At 44.0% G+C, this 25,711-nt stretch overlaps 1 protein-coding gene across 2 annotated transcripts in view; it reads right to left on the reverse strand.

Annotated features, from left to right (window-relative positions):
* Positions 1–756: 756 nt before the first annotated feature.
* znf532 (zinc finger protein 532) overlaps positions 757–25,711 on the reverse strand; it is a 37,464-nt gene continuing 12,509 nt past the window's right edge. For both annotated transcript variants that reach the window (XM_071341338.1, XM_071341345.1), the window contains 13 exons: positions 23,546–24,719; positions 21,282–21,689; positions 15,445–15,693; positions 15,006–15,235; positions 14,701–14,864; positions 14,169–14,497; positions 13,388–13,569; positions 10,765–10,941; positions 9,620–9,782; positions 9,096–9,359; positions 3,676–3,788; positions 3,291–3,432; positions 757–2,818 (listed from right to left, as the gene is read on the reverse strand). In XM_071341338.1, the coding sequence (XP_071197439.1) occupies positions 2,309–2,818; positions 3,291–3,432; positions 3,676–3,788; positions 9,096–9,359; positions 9,620–9,782; positions 10,765–10,941; positions 13,388–13,569; positions 14,169–14,497; positions 14,701–14,864; positions 15,006–15,235; positions 15,445–15,693; positions 21,282–21,689; positions 23,546–24,694 (4,080 nt within the window). In that variant the 5' untranslated portion in view covers positions 24,695–24,719 and the 3' untranslated portion in view covers positions 757–2,308. The remainder of the gene's footprint in view (positions 2,819–3,290; positions 3,433–3,675; positions 3,789–9,095; positions 9,360–9,619; positions 9,783–10,764; positions 10,942–13,387; positions 13,570–14,168; positions 14,498–14,700; positions 14,865–15,005; positions 15,236–15,444; positions 15,694–21,281; positions 21,690–23,545; positions 24,720–25,711) is intronic.

Consider the following 25,711-nt stretch of genomic DNA (forward strand, 5'->3'; position numbering starts at 1 on the left):
CTGTAGTAGGGAAGAGAAAGGAGAGACTGTAGCAGGGAAGAGAAAGGAGAGACAGTCTGTAGCAGGGAAGAGAAAGGAGAGACTGTAGCAGGGAAGAGAAAGGAGAGACAGTCTGTAGCAGGGAAGAGAAAGGAGAGACTGTAGCAGGGAAGAGAAATGAGAGACTGTAGCAGGGAAGAGAAAGGAGAGACTGTAGCAGGGAAGAGAAAGGAGAGACTGTAGCAGGGAAGAGAAAGGAGAGACTGTAGCAGGGAAGAGAAATGAGAGACAGTCTGTAGTAGGGAAGAGAAAGGAGAGACTGTAGCAGGGAAGAGAAATGAGAGACAGTCTGTAGTAGGGAAGAGAAAGGAGAGACAGTCTGTAGTAGGGAAGCGAAAGGAGAGTCTGTAGCAGGGAAGAGAAAGGAGAGACTGTAGCAGGGAAGAGAAATGAGAGACAGTCTGTAGTAGGGAAGAGAAAGGAGAGAGTGTAGCAGGGAAGAGAAAGGAGAGACTGTAGCAGGGAAGAGAAAGGAGAGAGTCTGTAGCAGGGAAGAGAAGACTCAGTCGGCTGTTCTAATTGCTTAAACATCCGTCTTCTCCTCCCCTTCCTCTGCACTGACTGGAACAGACTTGATGGGTAAAAGACTATATGGTGGAAGAAAGCTCATCACTGTATCATATAGTGTATTATCTCAGCATTGAGATTAGATGGCAGTAGAGAGAGTATTTCCCAAGGAGGGGCTGATGCCTGATCATGTGCAGTAGACATCAGGGGCAGAGTTCAGAATTTATTATTGACATCAAGAACTGCTTCTACACAAACGTCCGACATCTCTAGCGAACAAGCAGCAAGACACATTCTAAGAAACAAATAAGAACCATCGACAGCTTCTCTCATGCACGTTGAGCACTACACAAATAGATTCATATTTCATTTTCAGAGTATTAAAAAGTTACTTCCAAAAACAATGTGTCCTTTTATGAAATACATACATGACAAAAAAAACAACATGGAAATATTTTTTTTTTACAGTATCGTGATTGTTTTCTAGTACAATTAATTTTCTCTTTTCAAATGTAAAACACATCTTGAAATGTAAAGACACTGAAATGAGGAAATGGGTTTCAATTCCAGTCTCACATTCACATTGACATTGTTTAATGCGAAGGCAAGTTTTTTCAATTTTATTGGTTCATTTACACTCTGAACTATGATCAGAGAAATGCATTGGCACCCTACAACCTTCCAAATGGTACACTTGGTGCTCAGGAAATCCAGAATCATAACTATTAGCCAGTGTAATCTTGTTAATTTGGCCAAATGAAAAGGCTGATATACAGTATGGTCAATTGAAAGGCAGAAGGCTATATACTGTATCTGTGTGTACATGCAAAGAAAGACACGTTGCTATCATCATAACTCAATTAATATCAAAACTGAGCTGCCAGAGAATAAGGAAATTGAAAAGACAAACATTCCGAGACATTCTGAAACAAAATGTCTCCGGTTTCTTTAAACAAAGAACAGAACGAATTGGCCCATAGACTGACGGAATAGAGGCGTGAAATAGACAGGCTACTCTCGTGTGGTCTGGTCTGGAGTCTGGACTGATTGTCCTGACAATATGAGCAGAGATAGGGTCAAATCCATTCTATTTCAGTCAATTGAGTCAATTCTAGAACTGACTGAATTGACAGAATTGAAACAGGATTGACCCAAACCCTGTGAGGATGACAAAGTCATGCAGAGATAAAGTGTTTCTTTATTAGCTGACCCCAGATTGGTTTGTACTGCATAGGCAATAACCATAGGAGTTGACAGGACAGCACAAACAGATCTGGGACCAGGCTAGTTTCTTCAGACATTCCATGGACATTAGCAGCAGTTATAAAACGTAACACTGCCAATAGTTGAGAATTCATCTCCCATAACATAAACGTTTATACAGTACCTAACACTTTCCCATACTAGTGAGAAGACAACAATTGAAACCTTTTCAAAATAAACATTTTCCTACAAAAGATCTATCCAACATCCATAGAAACATCTATATCGTAAAGTGTACAAAATGTTCTCATAGATTGATTTAAATACACATACATTTACTTGAAATATATTACATATTTTAAAACACATTAGAAATGTGTATATATATTGTGTATATACTGTATATTTAATATATGTGGGTAGACGAGTCAATGGAGAATGTCTTATTCGTACTCTAGCATTTACAACGCAACATTCTGAGGCAAATTTGGTCAGAGACAACATTCTGGTAGATGCCACTATGCTTCAACAATAGTGTCCCGACTAGGCTGCTCCATCTCTATTTCTCTGTTGCGTTCAATCTCTTAGACCTGATAAAGGCCATGCCATGTGTCCTCATGTGTGTGTTCAAACTCCCCTCTGTCTCAAACATCTTGTCACACACTTTACATTTGGTCTCGGGCGTCCCGTCGTCCAGGCCGTCCCCCGAGCCGGAACCCAACTGGTTCTCTCTCTGGTTCTCATCGGCTGCAACGGTTCCATTACGTCTGGCCAGCTCCCGTGGCTCCTTCTGCTTGTGGATAATGAAAAGATGTCGGGCCAGGGAGCGGGGAGAAGTGTAGCACAGACCACACTCCCTGCACTGGAAGGAGGATCCGTCAGACTTGTGCTGCGGAATGTGGTCGTGGAAGGTGACGAGGTCCTCGGTGGTGAAGCTGCACACGGCACACTTGTGGACCTTGAACACGTTAACCTTGAGCTTCTTTAGGGGCTGGGTGGGTGTGGAGCACCTGGAGCGAGGACCGGGAGGCCCCTCGTCATCCTGCTGCTTCCTCTTGGGGCTGAGGGCCTGCAGGGGGGCGAAATAGGGACATGAGGGTTGCTGCATGTACAGGTTGCCATTCAATCCAACACAGATAAACAATCTTTGCATTGCTGTGATTTTTAGAGGCAAATTCCCTCATGTTCGCAGAGATCACGTTTCTTTTAAACGCCGCAGATGTTAGCTCAAGCACAAATCACCTTTAAAAATCAATGGCAGTGCACAAGCCGTTAATCTGCGTTTCTTTGAATCCTGGTCATAGTATCAGGGAAAGGAACAGCACAAACTATGGATCAGTGGGTGCAGCTGATTGGTCAGTTACTGTGCCTGGTCAGGAGAGTGGGTGCAGCTCATTGGTCAGTTACTGTACCTTGTCAGGAGGGCGGGTGCAGCTCATTGGTCAGTTACTGTACCTTGTCAGGAGGGCGGGTGCAGCTCATTGGTCAGTTATTGTACCTTGTCAGAAGGGTGGGTGCAGCCGATTGGTCAGTTACTGTACCTTGTCAGGGGGGCTGTCCTCTGTGTGAGCTGGGTCTGGCGCCATCTTCCCCGCAGCATCTTTAATGCCACCATGCATCAGCTGGATGTGTTTGTCCAGCATCACACGCTTAGTGAACGTACGGTTGGGGTCTGGACAGTGACTGTGGAGTCATACAAACAGAGAGAGAGAGAGAGTTCTTAAAGAAGAGGCCATACACATTTGACATATTAAATGCTGACATGTCATCACAGGAATTTGTTGCCCTATTGAATCTGTGTAGACTGAATACTTGTGCATCCGCATGTAGGTTAAACTCATATATTCTAGTAGGAAATGCCACAATAACCGAATCCAAAAATGTAACCCCCCCCCAAAAAATGTGATCCAATCCAGCATTACTCACGGACAGGAGTAGACCTTACGTAGCCCCTTGTGTTTGATCCTGTTGTGTCGACACAGGCTGTGGGAGGAGCTGAACGACTTGTCACACTGTCGGCACGGGTGCTTCTTCAGTTGCTGCATTCATAGTGGGAGAATAAATAGAACTGAACAGTTATGGTTTGATTACTGTCACCACGGGCCTCCAGAGTGGCACAGCAGTCTGAGGCTCTGTCACTACAGACATCCAGGCTGCATCACATCCGGCCATGATTGGGAGTCCCATAGGGCGGCGCACAATTTGCCCAGCGTTGTCCGGGTTTGGGTTTGGCCGGAGTAGGCCGTCATTGTAAATAATAATTTGTTCATAACCTACTTGCCTAGTTAAATAAAAAAAAATATATATTGTTTCGACCTTTCCAATCCTCTCAGATCTACAGTTGAAGTCGGAAGTTTACATACACTTAGGTTGTCATTGTTCTTGTTAACAAACTATAGTTTTGGCCAGTCGGTTAGGACATCGACTTTGTGCATGAAAAGTAATTTTTCCAAAAATGGTTTACGGACAAAATTCCAGTGGGTCAGAAGTTTACATACACTAAGTTGACTGTGCCTTTAAACAGCTTGGACAATTCCAGAAAATGATGTCACGGCTTTAGAAGCTTCTGATAGGCTAATTGACATCATTTGAGTCAATTGGAGGTGTACCTGTGGATGTATTTCAAGCCCTACCTTCAAACCCAGTGTCTCTTTGCTTGACATCATGGGAAAATCAAAATAAATCAGCCAAGACCTCAGAAAAACAATTAGACCTCCACAAGTCTGGTTCATCCTTGGGAGCAATTTCCAAATGCCTGAAGGTGCCACGTTCATCTTTACAAACAATAGTACAGAAGTATAAACCCCATGGGACCACGCAGCCGTCATACCGCTCAGGAAAGAGACGCGTTCTGTCTCCTAGAGATGAACGTACTTTGGTGCGAAAAGTGCAAATCAATCCCAGAACAGCAGCAAAGGACCTTGTGAAGATGCTGGAGGAAACAGGTACAGATGTATCTATATCCACAGTAAAACGAGTCCTATATCGACATAACCTGAAAGGTCACTCAGCAAGGAGGTGAGGTGAATCCAGCCCCTGCAGTACCTAGCTCCACTCCTATTCCCCAGGCGCTCTCTTTTGATGACTTCTGTAACCGTAATAGCCTTGGCTTCATGCATGTTAACATTAGAAGCCTTCTCCCTAAGTTTGTTTTGTTCACTGCTTTAGCACACTCTGCCAACCCGGATGTTTTAGCCGTGTCTGAATCCTGGCTTAGAAAGACCACCAAAAATTCTGACATTTTCATCCCCAACTACAAGATTTTCAGACAAGATAGAACGGCCAAAGGGGGCGGTGTTGCAATCTACTGCAAAGATTGCCTGCAGAGTTCTGTTTTACTATCCAGGTCTGTTCCCAAACAATTTGAACTTCTACTTTTAAAAATCCACCTCTCTAAAAACAAGTCTCTCACCGTTGCCGCCTGCTATAGACCACCCTCTGCCCCCAGCTGTGCTCTGGACACTATATGTGAACTGATTGCCCCCCATCTATCTTCAGAGCTCGTGCTGCTAGGCGACCTAAATTTGAACATGCTTAACACCCCAGCCACCCTACAATCTAAGCTTGATGCCCTCAATCTCACACAAATTATCAATGAACCTACCAGGTACCACCCCAATTCCGTAAACACGGGTACCCTCATAGATATCATCCTAACAAACTTGCCCTCCAAATACACCTCTGCTGTTTTCAACCAAGATCTCAGCGATCACTGCCTCATTGCCTGCATCCGTAATGGGTCAGCGGTCAAACGACCTCCACTCATCACTGTCAAACGCTCCCTGAAACACTTCAGCGAGCAGGCCTTTCTAATCGACCTGGCCGAGGTATCCTGGAAGGATATTGATCTCATCCCGTCAGTAGAGGATGCCTGGACATTTTTTTAAAATGCCTTCCTCACCATCTTGAATAAGCATGCCCCATTCAAGAAATTTAGAACCAGGAACAGATATAGCCCTTGGTTCTCTCCTGACCTGACTGCCCTTAACCAACAGAAAAACATCCTATGGCGTTCTGCATTAGCATCGAACAGCCCCCGTGATATGCAACTTTTCAGGGAAGCTAGAAACCAATATACACAGGCAGTTAGAAAAGCCAAGGCTAGCTTTTTCAAGCAGAAATTTGCTTCCTGCAACACAAATTCAAAAAAGTTCTGGGACACTGTAAACTCCATGGAGAATAAGAACACCTCCTCCCAGCTTCCAACTGCTCTGAAGATAGGAAACACTGTCCCCACCGACAAATCCACTATAATTGAGAATTTCAATAAGCATTTTTCTACGGCTGGCCATGCTTTCCACCTGGCTACCCCTACCCCGGACAACAGCACTGCCCTCCCCTCTGCTACTCGCCCAAGCCTTCCCCATTTCTCTTTCTCCCAAATACAGTCAGCTGATGTTCTAAAAGAGCTGCAAAATCTGGACCCTTACAAATCAGCCGGGCTAGATAATCTGGACCCTTTCTTTCTAAAACTATCTGCTGAAATTGTTGCCACCCCTATTACTAGCCTTTTCAACCTCTCTTTCGTGTCGTCTGAGATTCCCAAAGATTGGAAAGCAGCTGCGGTTATCCCCCTCTTCAAAGGGGGGGACACTCTTGACCCTAACAGCTACAGACCTATATCTATCCTACCCTGCCTTTCTAAGGTCTTCGAAAGCCAAGTCAACAAACAGATTACCGACCATTTCGAATCCCGCCATACCTTCTCCGCTATGCAATCTGGTTTCAGAGCTGGTCATGGGTGCACCTCAGCCACGCTCAAGGTCATAAACGATATCTTAACCGCCATCGATAGGAAACAATACTGTGCAGCCGTATTCATCGACCTGGCCAAGGCTTTTGACTCTGTCAATCACCACATCCTCATCGGCAGACTCGACAGCCTTGGTTTCTCTAATGATTGCCTCGCCTGGTTCACCAACTACTTCTCTGATCGAGTTCAGTGTGTCAAATCGGAGGGTCTGTTGTCCGGGCCTCTGGCAGTCTCCATGGGGGTGCCACAGGGTTCAATTCTTGGACCGACTCTCTTCTCTGTATACATCAATGATGTCGCTCTTGCTGCTGGTGATTCTCTGATCCACCTCTACGCAGACGACACTATTCTGTATACTTCTGGCCCTTCTTTTGACACTGTGTTAACAACCCTCCAGGCGAGCTTCAATTCCATACAACTCTCCTTCCGTGGCCTCCAATTGCTCTTAAATACAAGTAAAACTAAATGCATGCTCTTCAACCGATCGCTGCCTGCACCTGCCCGCCTGTCCAACATCACTACTCTGGACGGCTCTGACTTAGAATATGTGGACAACTACAAATACCTAGGTGTCTGGTTAGACTGTAAACTCTCCTTCCAGACTCACATCAAACATCTCCAATCCAAAGTTAAATCTAGAATTGGCTTCCTATTCCGCAACAAAGCATCCTTCACTCATGCTGCCAAACATACCCTTGTAAAACTGACCATCCTACCAATCCTCGACTTCGGTGATGTCATTTACAAAATAGCCTCCAAAACCCTACTCAATAAATTGGATGCAGTCTATCACAGTGCCATCCGTTTTGTCACCAAAGCCCCATATACTACCCACCACTGCGACCTGTACACTCTCGTTGGCTGGCCCTCGCTTCATACTCGTCGCCAAACCCACTGGTTCCAGGTCATCTACAAGACCCTGCTAGGTAAAGTCCCCCCTTATCTCAGCTCGCTGGTCACCATAGCAACACCTACCTGTAGCACGCGCTCCAGCAGGTATATCTCTCTGGTCACCCCCAAAACCAATTCTTCCTTTGGCCGCCTCTCCTTCCAGTTCTCTGCTGCCAATGACTGGAACGAACTACAAAAATCTCTGAAACTGGAAACACTTATCTCCCTCACTAGCTTTAAGCACCAGCTGTCAGAGCAGCTCATAGATTACTGCACCTGTACATAGCCCATCTATAATTTAGCCCAAACAACTACCTCTTTACCTACTGTATTTATTTATTTATTTTGCTCCTTTGCACCCCATTATTTCTGTCTCTACTTTGCGCTTTCTTCCACTGCAAACCAACCATTCCAGTGTTTTTTTATTTTTTATTTTACTTGCTGTGTTGTATTTACTTCGCCACCATGGCCTTTTTATATTTTTATTTATTTATACATATATTTGTTTGCCTTCACCTCCCTTATCTCACCTCACTTGCTCACATTGTATATAGACTTATTTTTTTTTCACTGTATCATTGACTATATGTTTGTTTTACTCCATGTGTAACTATGTGTTGTTGTATGTGTCGAACTGCTTTGCTTTATCTTGGCCAGGTCGCAATTGTAAATGAGAACGTGTTCTCAATTTGCCTACCTGGTTAAATAAAGGTTAAGTAAATAAATAAATAAAATAAAATAAATAAAAAGGAAGAAGCCACTGCTCCAAAACCGCCTTAAAAAAGCCAGACTATGGTTTGCAACTGCACATGGGGACAAAGATCGTACTTTTTGGAGAAATGTCCTCTGGACAAACAAAAATAGAACTGTTTGGCCATAATGACCATCGTTATGTTTGGAGGAAAAATGGGGAAGCTTGCAAGCCGAAGAACACCATCCCAACCGTGAAGCACGGGGTGGCAGCATCATGTTGTGGGGGTTCTTTGCTGCAGGAGAGACTGGGGCACTTCACAAAATAGATGGCATCATGAGGTAGGAAAATTATGTGGATATATTGAAGCAACATCTCAAGACATCAGTCAGGAAGTTAAAGCTTGGACGCAAATGAGTCTTCCAAATGGACAATGACCACCAAGCATACTTCCAAAGTTGTGGCAAAATGGCTTAAGGGCAACAAAGTCAAGGTATTGGAGTGGCCATCACAAAGCCCTGACCTCCATCCTATAGAAAATTTGTGGGCAGAACTGAAAAAGAGTGTGTGAGCAAGGAGGCCTACAAACCTGACTCAGTTACACTAGCTCTGTCAGGAGGAATGGGCCAAAATTCACCCAACTTATTGTGTGAAGCTTGTGGAAGGCTACCCAAAACTTTTGACCCAAGTTAAACAATTTAAAGGCAATGCTACCAAATACTAATTGAGTGTATGTAAACTTCTGACCCACTGGGAATGTGATGAAAGAAATAAAAGCTAAAATAAATAAATCTCTCTACTATTATTCTGACATTTCACATTCTTAAAATAAAGTGGTGATCCTAACTGACCTAAGATAGGGAATTTTTACTAGGATTAAATGTCAGGAATTGTGAAAAACGGAGTTTAAATGTATTTGGCTAAGGTGTATGTAAACTTCCGACTGTACACACGTACTACGGGGTATTGGCTAGGGGTTGATTTGGGATTCAAACTAGGACTACACTGTACCTTGCCATGCTCCTGCCTGACGTGGGCGACGAACACCTCTCTCTGGATGAAGAGACGGTCACAGTCTCCACATGTCCAGCCAGGGGCGGGTGGCTTCTGGGGGGCTGAGGTAGGGGTGATCTGGGCCTTTTTCAGGGGTGTAGAGGGGGCATTCTTGTCCACCCTGTCCAGACCGTTGTTGTTGGTGTTGGGGCTGGAACTGAGGGGCAGGTTGATACCCAGGTTGGGGGGACCCTCGATGGTCTTTAAGGTACCATGCATCGTCTACACAGGGATGACAAACAGCTCCGGTTCACTAACAGGCATATTAACTATTCATACAGACTGCACAAGGACAATGACTTATAATTATCAATTGCTGATTAGGATTATACACAAATATATTTCAAGTACTTGTCATTACATTGTAGTAGATTTGGAATAATTTTCTGAAAAATAGAAGTGCCTGTTATAAGTTAAGTTATATAAGTTATTTTTCCACTTCGAGCACAAGAGAAGAAGATATTTTCCCCTTCATACAGTACCTTGATGTGGTCCAACATGAGCTGTTTCTGAGCGTAGTGCATGGAGCAGTCTGGGCATTTGAAGACAGACACCTTCTGGTTGGCTATGTGTTGATCAAAGTGTGACTGAAGCAGTGTCTGCTGGGTGAACACTGTATCACACATGGAACACTTGTAGATCAACCTGGAAGAACACAAACAACGTTTTAACAACATTTTCCACTTTGAGAGACATGTTGCTTGATAAAAATGAATGAGTTTCATTAAATCCTGTATACAGAAAAGGAATAAAATCAATGTTATCTAATAACAATTATTTTTTTTCAACTGTACTAATGCATTGTATATGACAACAGTACCTATCCATGTCCATGAATACACTTAATAATGTTAATGTCCATAATAGGAGTTAATGATTTATTTCAAAACAATCCGTCAGTTCAAAAGGTTTATCACAGAACCTGGCAGCACACTGTCTGTCTGTCTGTCTGTCTGTCTGTCTGTCTGTCTGTCTGTCTGTCTGTCTGTCTGTCTGTCTGTCTGTCTGTCTGCCTGCCTGCCTGCCTGCCTGCCTGCCTGTCTGTCTGCCTGTCTGTCTGTCTGTCTGTCTGTCTGTCTGTCTGTCTGTCTGTCTGTCTGTCTGTCTGTCTGTCTGTCTGTCTGTCTGTCTGTCTGTCTGTCTGTCTGTCTGTCTGTCTGTCTGTCTGTCTGTATGAGAGATCACCTGCCACCTGCTCCTGAACAGGTTCAGTCATCAGTGTGTGTGTGTGTTCATTAGAGTGTGTTGACGGTGTTAGGAAAAGGTCAGGGTGCTGGAAAAACACTCAGTTAAAGCTACTGTGTCTAATAACATTAAACGCAAACCCATTCAACATTGAAAATTAAGACGGTTCTGACAGGAACATGACATGGATATCGGATAACTTTCCCTCATTAAAGCAGAATTAATTTGTGGTAAACAACTGAGGATGTTGGTGTCACCTTTCCCATCAGTGATAGAACAGCATACAGTAGAAGAGAACAATAAGATCATATATTCTATTAAATAGAAGACAAAGGTCTTCAACATAGAACGAAAACTTTCTAGGATAATATAAAGTTTAGATAAATACTATACTATACTAGATCACATGAATAATGGGTTGTGAGAATCTGAAGAGACTTACTTGGGCTCTCCTATCTTGACCCCAGGGTGCTGTGTACGTGCGTGTGAGTGTGTGCCAGGAGCAGACTTGAAGGCCATGGGGCAGATGGGACACTTGTAGAAGATCTCACAGTGAGAGCTCTGGATGTGTGTCTTCAGAGCAGCCACGTCAGAGTAGATGACGCTACAGTGCACACAGCTGGAGAGAGAGAGAGAGGGGGAGAAAAAAAAATACAGTGAGCACCATAATTCATTGGACAGTGACCATTTTTCTGTTATTTTGGTTCTGTACTTTGAGTTTGAAAGGATACAATGACAATGAGGGTAAAGTGCAGACTGTCAGCTTTAATTTTAGGGTATTTTCATACATATCGGATGAACCGTTTAGAAATTATAGAAGCTTTTGTACATAGTCCCCCCCCATTTTCGGGCATCAAAAAACATTGGACAGTTTAACATAATGTAGAATAAAGTAATCATTGTTAATATTTGGTCGCATATCCTTTGCATGGAATGACTGCTTGAAGTCTGCGATGCATCGACATCACCAGACGCTGGGTATCTTCCCTGGTGATGCTCTGCCAGGCCTGTACTGCAGCAATCTTCAGTTCCTGCTTGTTTCGGGGACTTATTGCCTTCAGTCTCCTCTTCAGCATGTAAAATGCATGTTCAATTGGATTTCGATACAGTGATTGACTTGGCCAGTCAAGGATTTTCCACTTTTTGGCCATCAAAAACCCCTTCGTTGCTATAGCAGTATGTTTAGGGTCATTGTCTTGTTGCATGATGAAGTGCCGTCCAATGAGTTTGGAGGCATTTGGTTTTATCTGAGCAGATAAAATATTTCTGTAGACTTCAGAATTCATTGTTCTACTTCTGTCTACAGTCACATCATCGATGAAGACAAGTGAGCCTGTTCCACTGGCAGCCATACAGGCCCAAGCCATAACACCCCCTCCACCATGTTTCACGGATGAGGTGGTATGCTTTGGATCATAGGCATGTCCTTTTTTTCTCCACACTTTCCTCTTTCCATCACTCTGGTACATACATGTTAATCTTTGTCTAATCTGTCCACAATACTTTTTTCCAGAACTCTTGGGGCTATTTTAGGTGCTTTTTAGCAAACTGTAATCTCGCCTTTCTGTTCTTCAGGCTTATCAGTGGTTTGCATCTTGTAGTGTACCCTCTGTAGTCCTGCTGGTGTAGACTTCCACGTATGGTGGACTTTGTCACATCTACACCTGCATCCAGGAGAGTGTTTTTGATCTGTTGGGCTGTTGTCAGAGGGTTTTCTTCACCATAGAGAGTATTCTCCGGTCATCCTGTCACGCCCTGGCCATAAAGAGGCTTTTATTCTCTATTTTGGTTAGGCCAGGGTGTGACTAGGGTGGGCATTCTAGTTTCTTTATTTCTATGTTTTCTGTTTCTATGTTTTGGCCGGGTATGGTTCTCAATCAGGGACAGCTGTCTATCGTTGTCTCTGATTGGGAGTCATACTTAGGCAGCCTTTTTTCCTTTGTATTTTGTGGGTAGTTATCTTTGTTAGTGGCACTATAGCCCTAGTAAGCTTCACGGTCGTTTCTTTGTTTCTTGTTTTGTTGGCGACATTTACATAAATAGAGGAAAATGTACGCTCATCACGCTGCACCTTGGTCCGGTCATTTCCACCTAGACGACGTTCGTGACACATCCACTACAGTGGTCTTCCTCAGTCTACCGGGTCTTTTGACATAATTGAGTTCACCGGTTGTTTTTTTCTTGTTAATGATGAACCAAACTGTTGACTTGGGCATGCCCAGGGTTTTTGCAATGTTCCTGATTGATTGATTTTCATTTCTGAGCCTTATGACGGCCAGCTTCATTTGCATCAACACTGCTGTCTTTCTCATGTTGTCACACCCCAACAACAACCTCCAAAGGCAATAGCAAAGTCTAGAATCAATACTATTCATCAACAGCTCTCCTGCATTCACTAACGACACAAATGAATACACCTGCCTAACGACACATCTGTGAAGCCAATTCAACAAATACTTGTAGTACCTTAAAATGGGGGGGAGACCATGTACAAAAGGTGCTGTCATTTCTAAATGGTTCATCCGATATGTATGAAAATACCCTCAAATTATAGCTGACTGTCTGCTCTTCACCCACATTGTATCCTTTCAAACTCAAAGTGCTAGAGTACAGAACCAAAATAACAAAAGAAGTATGGTGCTCACTGTATATATATAAAACAAAAATATACAGGACCTTTTAACTCAACATTTTGGATGATTTTGATACTCAATGCAAGTTACAAATCAACTGACATTGTAATTACTGTGATTAGCAAGTGGCACCTTGATATGTGAAATAAATAATTTTCAGTGTGGAGACTTAAAGGTGACATTATCAAACAACTACAGTATTGCCTCTTCCAAGTATGCACCCTCCACATTGGGAAGAGCCGATATTGGCGGTCTCGTTGCTGTTGATTTCTGTAGGAAGAAAGTCGCCCTTCTGTATGACGTCATATTGCTACGTCTACCTGCGTGGACCTTTTAAACAAAAGTCATCTGACTGCTTCTAAAGAAAATCTCTAGAGAAGAAGAGGAAACAGAAGTGTTTCCTGTTCAGGCAGGAAGTAATGTCAGACTGACCGGTAGCCCACCCTGCGGGTGTAGTGCAGACAGTTCCTGGTCACATGGGACTGGAAGTGGATTGAGCGGCAGATAGCCCCACACTCAGGGCAGATGTAGGGAGACTTGTGCTGGTGGATCCGTTGGTGCGACGCAAAGCTGCACACGTTAGGTAGTAGCATTTGGCAGATAGTGCAGGTTTTCTACAGACGTAAACAGAGACAAAAATACACAAAACGGTATTATAATGCTCTAGGAGGAATGCAATCTTTGAGAGTTGGTGCAATATGGAGTTAAATTAACAAAACATTTGACAATTTACATCATTAGCTGGGGCTATAAAGGGATCATATGATGAAAAGCACAATGCCATTAAAGATGGCATCTGCAGTACAGGGAAACAGCGCCACTGGCCGCCCCACCACAGTTGTTGAGCGTCGTTAAGCTCTTCTGTCGAGGCGCGCAATGATGTCAGAAGGGGGGGAAACAGCATTCTTTGTTTGCAGTAACTTCTTTGTTGTAATATCACAGATGGACGTGGTTAATTTACCATAAAGGATTCCAGCTTTAATATATATATATATTTTTTCAATTATTATATATTAAATCAAAACGAAAAGTACAAGAGGTTTGGAGTGTAAAAGGGAGTGTTGATTAGAAGTGGTGACACAGTGGGTGTGACTCACAGAAATACAAAATAGACAAGGGAAGTTTTAAAAGAGTAAGAAAACACTCACACAACACCGGCTTATAGACATACACACAGTAACCACACATACACACAGTAACCACACATACACACCTGTCCGCTGGACTCTGGAGCCTGCTGATAGTGCATTGCTAGAGAGTTCTCATCCAGGAACATCTCGCTGCACTCTAAACACTTCAGACTGGTTCTGCAGAGCCGGGACACATCCTCATCCAGGGGCATGGCAGCAACCGGAGGGGCGTTGGAGGGGGCACAGATCACCGCTGCCTGGGACTGAGGACCAGCACCCTTCCCTAGGTAGTGGCCGGTGGAGCTGTAGGTAGATCCAGCGGTGGTGGCGGAGGATAGCGGAGGTGATGTAATGATCATCTGGTCTGTAGGGATGGGCTTGAGGATGAGGTGGGAACACTGCATAACCACCCCTTTGAGGAGAAGAGAAGAAGAGACGAGGTGAGAAGACAAGAGGAGAGGAGACAAAAGGAGAGGAGAGAAGACAAGAGGAGATGAGAGGAGAGAAGAAAAGAGGAAAGGACAAGAGGAGATTTTATTAGTCTCAATTTAGAAGCATTGCAGAGTATCAATGGCAGTGAATGCTTTAGGCATTTCATGTATGAAGAAAAGTCACCTTTGTCCTTGTGTCCCCGGGCGTGAGAGAGCAGACTGCACTTGTTGTAGAAGACCAGGTTCTTGACACAGTGGTTGCAGGTGACCTCGATGCGGACGCTGCGACGGTCGTAATGCTGGCTCAGGCTTCTCTCCAGGGCAAACGAGTCACCGCACTCCAGGCACCTGTAAATAATAATATAAATGAATATACATTAATTCAAACATGTATATTATATACACTGCATTTCAAGAAGCCCAAGGACACTGTATAATTTTTGAGGGGAAGAAACAATTAAAATGCTATATAGCTAGCTAGCATTTTACCTATAGCCGCGGGAGGGTAGGGAGATACAGGCAGCCGAGGGGGGGCTGAGGTTGGGAACGTAGACTGGGACGGGGTTGATGCTGCTCAGGACCTTATTGAAGGCCTCCACTACAGAACTCTGGGAGCTGGCTAACACCTGGACTCTAGAGACACCCTTCTTCTGGGCCTGGGCAGCCAGCAGGGCTTGCTTCACCGGCTGCTGCCCCTGGGGCTTGGAGCTGGACAGCACCTGATGAAACGAACAGACATTCAAGAAGTTACTGAATGAAATGTTCGGGATTTATTGTTGTTATTAATCTATTGAGTTATTTATTTATTGGAATGATTCCTCATGTTTATTTCATTATTACTGTATGACGTTATATGTTGTTGTCTATAGCGTGTTAGCATAGAAGATTAGTTCTGATGTACAAAATGAGGTATCTTAATAAACCAAACCTGGTGGAGCTCAGAAACAGAGGTGGTCTTGGTCAGGGGGAGTAGGTTGAGGTTGGTGAGGTGGACAGTCTTCGGCACGGTGAGTTTGGCGTTTGCCAGGCTGGATACGGGCACCATGACGGTCTGCTGTTGTTGTTGATGGATGGCGTTGGCAGCTTTGAGGATGGCGCTGCTGGCACTCTGTACTGACGCAGCGGGGATCACTGTGGCTTTGACCATGGTGTTGTTGGCCAGCTTTAGGTTAATGACCTGAGTAGGGGGAGGAGAGGATGGGAAATACAATTGTATTTGTCATATGTAGACTAACAGTGAAATGCATACTTATGGGTGATTTTCCAACAATGCAGAGTTAAGGAAAAAACATTTATACAAAAATTGAAAGCCACACCAGGAATAAACACACAGTGAATAACGAATAACAAAAACATCAAAATAACATGGCTATGTACAGGGAGTACCAGTACCGAGTGGATGTGCAGGAGTAAGAGGTAATTGACGTACACTACTGTTGAAAAGTTTGGGGTCACTTAGAAATGTCCTTGTTTTCCATGAAAACATACATGAAATGAGTTGCAAAATGAATAGGAAATATAGTCATGTTGACAAGGTTATAAATAATGACATTTAATTGAAATAATAATTGTGTCCTTCAAACTTTGCTTTCGTCAAAGAATCCTCCATTTGTAGCAATTACAGCCTTGCAGACCTTTGGCATTCTAGTTGTCAATTTGTTGAAGTAATCTGAAAAGATTTCACCCCATGCTTCCTGAAGCACCTCCCACAAGTTGGATTGGCTTGATGGGCACTTCTTATGTACCATACGGGTCAAGCTGCTCCCACAACAGCTCAATAGGGTTGAGATCCGGTGACTGTGCTGGCCACTCCATTATAGACAGAATACCAGCTGACTGCTTCTTCCCTAAATAGTTCTTGCATAGTTTGTAGCTGTGCTTTGGGTCATTGTCCTGTTGTAGGAGGAAATTGGCTCCAAATAAGCGCCGTCCACAGGGTATGGCATGGCATTGCAAAACGGAGTGATAGCCTTCCTTCTTAAAGATCTCTTTTTACCCTGTACAAATCTCCCACTTTACTACCACCAAAGCTACCGCAGACTATCACATGGCCTCCACCATGCTTGACAGATGGTGTCAAGCACTCCTCCAGCATCTTTTCATTTTTTCTGCGTCTCACGAATGTTATTCTTTGTGATCCGAACACCTCAAACTTAGATTCGTCTGACCATAACACTTTTTTCCAATCTGCCTATGTCCAGTGTCTGTGTTCTTTTGCCCATCTTAATCTTTTATTGGCCAGTCTGAGATATGGCTTTTTCTTTGCAACTCTGCCTAGAAGGCCAGCATCCCGGAGTTACCTCTTCACTGTTGACTTTGAGACTGGTGTTTTGCGGGTACTATTTAATGAAGCTGCCAGTTGTGGTCTTGTGAGGCGTCTGTTTCTCAAACTAGACACTCTAATGTACTTGTCCTCTTGCTCAGTTGTGCACCGGGGCCTCCCACTCCTCTTTCTATTCTGGTTAGAGCCAGTTTGCTCTGTTCTGTGAAGGGAGCAGTACACAGCGTTGTACGAGATCTTCAGTTTCTTGGCAATTTCTCGCATGGAATTGCCTTCATTTCTCAGAACAAGAATAGACTGACGAGTTTCAGAAGAAAGTTCTTTGTTTCTGACAATTTGAGCCTGTAATCCAACCCACAAATGCTGATGCTCCAGATAAATCAACTAGTCTAAAGAAGGCCAGTTTTATTGCTTCTTTAATTAGAACAACAGTTTTCAGCTGTGCTAATATAGCCAATTAGTTCAATCTTGGTTTCATCAGACCAGAGAATCTTGTTTCTCATGTTCTAAGCCAGGGCCTGTATCATCGGATGGGGCCACAGTGTCTCCTGACCCCTCCTGTCTCAGCCTCCAGTATTTATGCTGCAGTAGTTTATGTGTCGGGGGGCTAGGGTCAGTCTGTTATATCTGGAGTACTTCTCCTGTCTTATCCGGTGTCCTGTGTGAATTTAAGTATGCTCTCTCTAATTCTCTCTTTCTTTCTTTCTCTCTCTCGGAGGACCTGAGCCCTAGGACCATGCCTCAGGACTACCTGGCATGATGACTTCTTGCTGTCCCCAGTCCACCTGGCCGTGCTGCTGCTCCAGTTTCAACTGTTCTGCCTGCAGCTATGGAACCCTGAACTCTCTAGAGACAGCAGGAGCGGTAGAGATACTCTTAATGATCGGCTATGAAAAGCCAACTGACATTTATTCCTGAGGTGCTGACCTGTTGCACCCTCGACAACTACTGTGATTATTATTATTTGACCATGCTGGTCATTTATGAACATTTGAACATCTTGGCCATGTTTTGCTATAATCTCCACCTGGCACAGCCAGAAGAGGACTGGCCACCCCTCATAGCCTGGTTCCTCTCTAGGTTTCTTCCTAGGTTTTGGCCTTTCTAGGGAGTTTTTCCTAGCCACCGTGCTTCTACACCTGCATTGCTTGCTGTTTGGGATTTTAGGCTTGGTTTCTGTACAGAACTTTGAGATATCAGCTGATGTAAGAAGGGCTATATAAATACATTTGATTTGAATTTGATTTGATTTAAGAGTCTTTAGGTGCCTTTTGCCAAAAATAATATCTTTATTTAACTAGGCAAGTAAGTTAAGAACAAATTCTTATTATTAGGCAGGTGTTAGCCTTTCCAAATCATGTCAAATCAGTGGAATTTACCACAGGTGGACTCCAATAAAGTTGTAGAAACATCTCAAGGATGATCAGAGAATGATTTATTTCAGTTTTTATTTCTTTCATCACATTTCCAGTGGGTTAGAAGTTTACATACACTCAATTAGTATTTGCTAGAATTGCCTTTAAATTGTTTAACTTGGGTCAAACGTTTTTGGTAGCCTTCCACAAGCTTCCCACAATAAGTTGGGTGAATTTTGGCCCATTCCTCCTGACCGAGCTGGTGTAACTGAGTCAGGTTTGTAGGCCTCCTTGCTTGTACACGCTTTTTCAGTTCTGCCCACAAATTTTCTATAGGATTGAGGTCAGGGCTTTGTGACGGCCACTCCAATACCTTGACTTTGTTGTCCTTAAGCCATTTTGCCACAACTTTGGAAGTATGCTTGAGGGTCATTGTCCATTTGGAAGACCCATTTGCGTCCAAGCTTTAACTTCCTGACTGATGTCTTGAGATGTTGCTTCAATATTTCCACATCATTTTCCTACCTCATGATGCCATCTATTTTGTGAAGTGCACCAGTCACTCCTGCAGCAAAGCACACACACACAAAATGATGCTGCCACCCCCGTGCTTCACGTTTGGGATGTTGTTCTTCGGCTTGTAAGCATCCCCCTTTTTCCTCCAAACATAACGATGGTCATTATGACCAAACAGTTCTATTTTTGTTTCATCAGACCAGAGGACATTTCTCCAAAAAGTACTATCGTTGTCCCCATGTGCAGTTGCAAACCGTAGTCTGGCTTTTTTATGGCAGTTTTGGAGCAGTGGCTTCTTCCTTGCTGAGTGGCCTTTCAGGTTATGTCGATATAGGACTCGTAGATACTTTTGTACCTGTTTCCTCCAGCATCTTCACAAGGTCCTTTGGTGCTGTTCTGGGATTGATTTGCACTTTTCGCACCAAAGTACGTTCATCTCTAGGAGACAGAACGCGTCTCCTTCCTGAGCGGTATGACGGCTGCGTGGTCCCATGGTGTTTATACTTGCGTACTGTTGTTTGTACAGATGAACGTGGTACCTTCAGGCGTTTGGAAATTGCTCCCAAGGATGAACCAGACTTGTGGAGGTCTACAATTGCTTTTCTGAGGTCTTGGCTGATTTCTTTTGATTTTCCCATGATGTCAAGCAAAGAGGCACTGGGTTTGAAGGTAGGCCTTGCAATACATCCACAGGTACACCTCCAACTGACTCAAATGATGCCAATTAGGCTATCAGAAGCTTCTAAAGCCATGACATCATTTTCTGGCATTTTCCAAGCTGTTTAAAGGCACAGTCAACTTAGTGTATGTAAACTTCTGACCCACTGGAATTGTGATACAGTGAATTATAAGGGAAATAATCTGCCTGTAAACAATTGTTAGAAAAATGACTTGTGTCATGCACAAAGTAGATGTCCTAACCGACTGGCCAACTGTATATATATATATATACAGTACCCGTCAAACATTTGAACACACCTACAGTACTCATTCATGGGTTTTCTTTATTTATTTTTTTACTATTTTACTATTACTACTAGTAGAATAATAGTGAAGACATCAAAACTATGAAATAACACATGGAATCATGTTGTAACCAAAAAAGTGTTAAACAAATAAAAATATATTTGAGATTTGAGATTCTTCAAAGTAGCCACCCTTTGACTTGATGACAGCTTTGCACACTCTTGGCATTCTCTCAACCAGCTTCATGAGGTAGTCACCTGGAATGCATTTCAATTAACAGGTGTGCCTTGTTAAAAGTTAATTTATGGAATTTCTTTCCTTCTTAATGCGTTCGAGTCAGTCAGTTGTGTTGTGTCAAGGTAGGGGTGGTAAACAGAAGATAGCCCTATTTGGTAAAAGACCAAGTTCAAACATTCCCATATACAGTGACCTCCATAATTATTCGGACAGTGAAGCATTGTTTCTTCTTTGGCTCTATACTACAAAATATGAGGTTAAAGTGCAGACTGTTAGATTTAATTTGAGGACATTTTCATCCATATTGGGTGAACCATTTTGTTCCCCTAAACTAGTCCCCCCCCCCCCCAATTTAAGAGTAGCAAAAGTATTGGGACAAACACTAACACTGTATTAAAGTAGTAGTCAACACATCCATCAACACAGGGGCCACTCAGGGGTATGTGCTTTGTTCTCTGTCGTCTCTGGGGACTGGGGAGAAAGTGCAACATCTCTCCCCAAATATGGGGAAGATTTTCTGTGCAAAAGTTCCAAATGACATCTGTTTGACCGGATGTAAGGTAATAGAAAGCTGTGTAAAACGACCCAACATGTTTCTGATTAGATTTCAGTTCAGCTTGGATGCATATTTAATGTGGTTGAAATACTATCAGCTTTTATTGACGCTGATAAAAGACAGCACCTCTACAAACGATCCCTAACTGTGCATTTGCATTCTCTCAAGATGCTGAAAGAAAGTTCATAGACCTACAGTCAGTGTCCAGATTACAGTTCCCATTTAACGATGAGTGAGACGCACAAATGTCACACCTCCCAAAAAATGCAAACCTCCCGTGTTATTGTAATGCTGAGGGGTATGATATTGGTGCGTCTGTAACTTCTCACACATCATTTTTAACGATTCATTCAGGATTATCCGTAATCATGGTAGCATCCACATTAATGTAGAAGTGTTTAGAAACATATTAAATTCATGTTTTATAATAAAAATTACTCCAAAATGACACAGTATATTATTTACCATTCATTTCTATTGGGCTAAAATGTTCATGTAACAACCAAAACAAAAAGCAAATACATCCAACAAATTCGTAGTCACAAGCTTGATGTAGTCATTACTGTGCTATACTTCACTTTTTACTACTTTAATAAACATTTAAGTGAATTTGTCCCAATAATTTTGCTCCCCTAAAATGGGGGGACTACTGTATGTACAAAAAGTGATATAATTTCTAAACTGTTCACCCGATATGGATGAAAATACCCTCAAATTAAATCTGACAATCTGCATATTAACCTCATAGTCATTGTTTGATTTCAAATCCAAACTGCTGGAGTGCAGAGCCAAAGCAAAATAGTCACTGTCCCAATACTTACAGAGGGCACTGTACAAAGAAAAAGGTTGGTTACCTGGGAACCCGCCGTCTTGACTGCCGACACAGGGAGGAAAGCAGTGGCCACAGGTTTGATGGTCATCTGCTTGTTGATCTCTATGGCAACACCTGGGCCTCCTCCTGGGGTGGTGGTGGGCAGGGAGGAAGTCCGCGTCGAGTTCGGGGAGGACAGGAAGGAGGAGACCATGATGGAAGACCCTCTCTTCAGGCGTTCAGGGTCTGACTCTACCTGGGCCAACGGCAGCACTCTGATGACGGTGCGTTTGATCTGGCCAGAGGAGGTCTTAATGGTTTTGATCCGGACCTTTGGAATGACGGGTGTGGAGGGGGAGGAGGAGGGGGAACCAGAGCCTCTACTGCTGTCCTCGCTGGTGGTTGGGCTGTCGGGGCCCTCTGGCTGTTTGGACTGCAGCCTCCTGGCCACCTAGGATAGGATAGAATAGGATAGGATTAACTTTATTGTCCCCGGGCGGAAATTTGTCTGGGACAAATTATGCAGTCTGGACAAGTTATGCAGTCTGTTGTGGACAGACTGCATAACATAAATGGTACCGTAGTAGTTAATGGAGCATCTGACCCTTCCTAGAGGTTAGTCTTAGACACATAGTACTGACGTATACAAGTAGACAGTACAGTAAAACAGTTACACACTTGACATACAGTGGGGAGAACAAGTATTTGATACACTGCCGATTTTGCAGGTTTTCCTACTTACAAAGCATGTAGAGGTCTGTCATTTTTATCATAGGTACACTTCAACTGTGAGAGACGGAATCTAAAACAAAAATCCAGAAAATCACATTGTATGATTTTTAAGTAATTCATTTGCATTTTATTGCATGACATAAGTATTTGATACATCAGAAAAGCAGAACTGAATATTTGGTACAGAAACCTTAGTTTGCAATTACAGAGATCATACGTTTCCTGTAGTTCTTGACCAGGTTTGCATACACTGCAGCAGGGATTTTGGCCCACTCCTCCATACAGACCTTCTCCAGATCCTTCAGGTTTCGGGGCTGTCGCTGGGCAATACGGACTTTCGGCTCCCTCCAAAGATTTTCTATTGGGTTCAGGTCTGGAGACTGGCTAGGCCACTCCAGGACCTTGAGATGCTTCTTACGGAGCCACTCCTTAGTTGCCCTGGCTGTGTGTTTCGGGTCGTTGTCATGCTGGAAGACCCAGCCACGACCCATCTTCAATGCTCTTACTGAGGGAAGGAGGTTGTTGGTCAAGATCTCGCGATACATGGCCCCATCCATCCTCCCCTCAATACGGTGCAGTCGTCCTGTCCCCTTTGCAGAAAAGCATCCCCAAAGAATGATGTTTCCACCTCCATGCTTCACGGTTGGGATGGTGTTCTTGGGGTTGTACTCATCCTTCTATTCCTCCAAACACGGCGAGTGGAGTTTAGAGCAAAAAGCTCTATTTTTGTCTCATCAGACCACATGACCTTCTCCCATTCCTCCTCTGGATCATCCAGATGGTCATTGGCAAACTTCAGACGGGCCTGGACATGTGCTGGCTTGAGCAGGGGGACCTTGCGTGCGCTGCAGGATTTTAATCCATGACGGCGTAGTGTGTTACTAATGGTTTTCTTTGAGACTGTGGTCCCAGCTCTCTTCAGGTCATTGACCAGGTCCTGCCGTGTAGTTCTGGGCTGATCCCTCACATTCCTCATGATCATTGATGCCCCACGAGGTGAGATCTTGCATGGAGCCCCAGACCGAGGGTGATTGACCGTCATCTTGAACTTCTTCCATTTTCTAATAATTGTGCCAACAGTTGTTGCCTTCTCACCAAGCTGCTTGCCTATTGTCCTGTAGCCCATCCCAGCCTTGTACAGGTCTACAATTTATCCCTGATGTCCTTACACAGCTCTCTGGTCTTGGCCATTGTGGAGAGGTTGGAGTCTGTTTGATTGAGTGTGTGGACAGGTGTCTTTTATACAGGTAACGAGTTCAAACAGGTGCAGTTAATACAGGTAATGAGTGGAGAACAGGAGGGCTTCTTAAAGAAAAACTAACAGGTCTGTGAGAGCCGGAATTCTTACTGGTTGGTAGGTGATCAAATACTTATGTCATGCAATAAAATGCAAATTAATTACTTAAAAATCATACAATGTGATTTTCTGGATTTTTGTTTTAGATTCCTTCTCTCACAGTTGAAGTGTACCTATGATAAAAATGACAGACCTCTACATGCTTTGTAAGTAGGAAAACCTGCAAAATCGTCAGTGTATCAAATACTTGTTCTCCCCACTGTATACACAATCCATACCTCCAGAGCTGAGGGGGACTCCTGGTCTGGGGGCTTCTCCGGGACCAGGTCCCTGGGGTTCTCCCTCTCCTTGGCCTCCTTGGGGGCTTCCCTCTGGGTGTGGATGTCAGGGATGGTGGTGAATGAGTCTCTCTGGGTGGTAGGGGGGGACTCAGAGACTACAGAGTTAGTGGTGTCTGATACTGTGGCTTTCTTAGCACTGAGAGCTGCTATAGCAGCAATGCAGGAAGAAAGTTTGTCTGATGAATTGGCTTGTTTGGCCTGGGAGAGACTGGTGGACACAGCCTGGACACAGGGCTCCCCAGCCTCCCTCCGTGACCCCTCCTGGGTGCGAGGGGCCGTTGTCTCTTTGGCTTTCTCTTCTTCAAGTTTCCTTGATTTAGAGGAGTCGTAAAGGTTCAGACTAACAGTGACCAAAGTCTTGTTGTTGTTTTTATCAAGTTTTGATTTGTCGCAGTCTCCATTGGACTTGTTCGCAGGTTTGGCCGTGCTATGAGAGTCTGCCAGTACGGCTTTTGTGGTCAGCTGCTCATCTCTCTTGGCAGGTGGTTCTGTCAGAGGGTTTGTCCTAAAAAATGGCAGGGCGCTCTGCTTGACCCTGTCCAGAGAGTCATCAACTTCAATCTTATCGTCATCGTCAAACTCCTCAGCGCTGGAAATGGGACTGAACTGGTTAAAAGTAGAGTGGGAGATGAAGTTGGAGCTAATAGCCAATCCATGATGAGCCTCCACATCTCTCAGAGTCTTTTCGGCTCCGTTGTTCTTACTGTACCGGTCGTTAGGTGACATTGACAGGTACCCGTTATGAAGCCCATTGTGGTTCACCATGGTGGTTGGTTCAGCCTGAACCACATCCTCTGGTCGTGTGTGTTCTTCACCGCCGGCGTCCATTTTGTGGACATTCTTGACGATGACGCTGACGCCCACGTCTGGAGCTCCAGAGGGGGTGTGTGCCTCGTCCTCGTGGGGGACGCTTGGGTGTTTCAGCTGGCCATCGTGGGGGTGCTCGTGGGGTACGCTGGGGTGTTTCAGCTGGCCATCGTGGGGGTCCTCGTGGCCTGACTCTATGGCTGTCTTCGGGTCCACCATGTCTGGGATGTCGAAGGCTGCCAGGAGGTCGTCAAAGTCTGGGGTCTTCATATCGCCCATGTTTTTGGTGTGATGATGCAAGAACCTGGAAGAGATATAACGAAAAAATACAACTAGTTAGCTAGTACACAAATTAACACACAAACTCATTAAATCTGAATAATATTGTCAACACACAAAAGAAGGGTGAGGAGAACGATTAAGCCTCCAGATTCCACCCATAATTCCATTGGAGTGCTAATGTACCTATTTTAAACAAAGTCATGACAAGCATTCATGGTTTTGACTAGGTGGTATACAGCTATGACCGGAAGGGACTTTTTCATAGCAGGTTAGGATAACTAATGTAGCAGGTTAGAAGAACTAAATGTAGCTAATTTTCCTCCAACATCGGACACCCCCTAACTTCGGACACTCTCTAGAGGTTGGATGATTAAATCACCGAGCTCAACATTTAAATGGACTCGAAAATAACGGTACATTTTGGGACTGAAGACACGCTTCTAGCTAGCTGACCACAGATTTCCATTGCAGTTTATGTAAGTTAAGTTCGTTTTGGAGAGTTTTCAAATATATATATATACACTGCTCAAAAAAATAAAGGGAACACTTAAACAACACAATGTAACTCCAAGTCAATCACACTTCTGTGAAATCAAACTGTCCACTTAGGAAGCAACACTGATTGACAATAAATTTCACATGCTGTTGTGCAAATGGAATAGACAAAAGGTGGAAATTATAGGCAATTAGCAAGACACCCCCAATAAAGGAGTGATTCTGCAGGTGGTGACCACAGACCACTTCTCAGTTCCTATGTGGACAGTCTGACCGTTTGAGCAGACACATGCACATTTGTGGCCTGCTGGGGGTCATTTTGCAGGGCTCTGGCAGTGCTACGCCTTGCACAAAGGCGGAGGTAGCGGTCCTGCTGCTGGGTTGTTGCCCTCCTACGGCCTCCTCCACGTCTCCTGATATACTGGCCTGTCTCCTGGTAGCGCCTCCATGCTCTGGACACTACGCTGACAGACACAGCAAACCTTCTTGCCACAGCTCGCATTGATGTGCCATCCTGGA

Source organism: Salvelinus alpinus, chromosome 1, assembly GCF_045679555.1.
Source record: "Salvelinus alpinus chromosome 1, SLU_Salpinus.1, whole genome shotgun sequence".
Classification (NCBI taxonomy): Eukaryota; Metazoa; Chordata; class Actinopteri; order Salmoniformes; family Salmonidae; genus Salvelinus; species Salvelinus alpinus.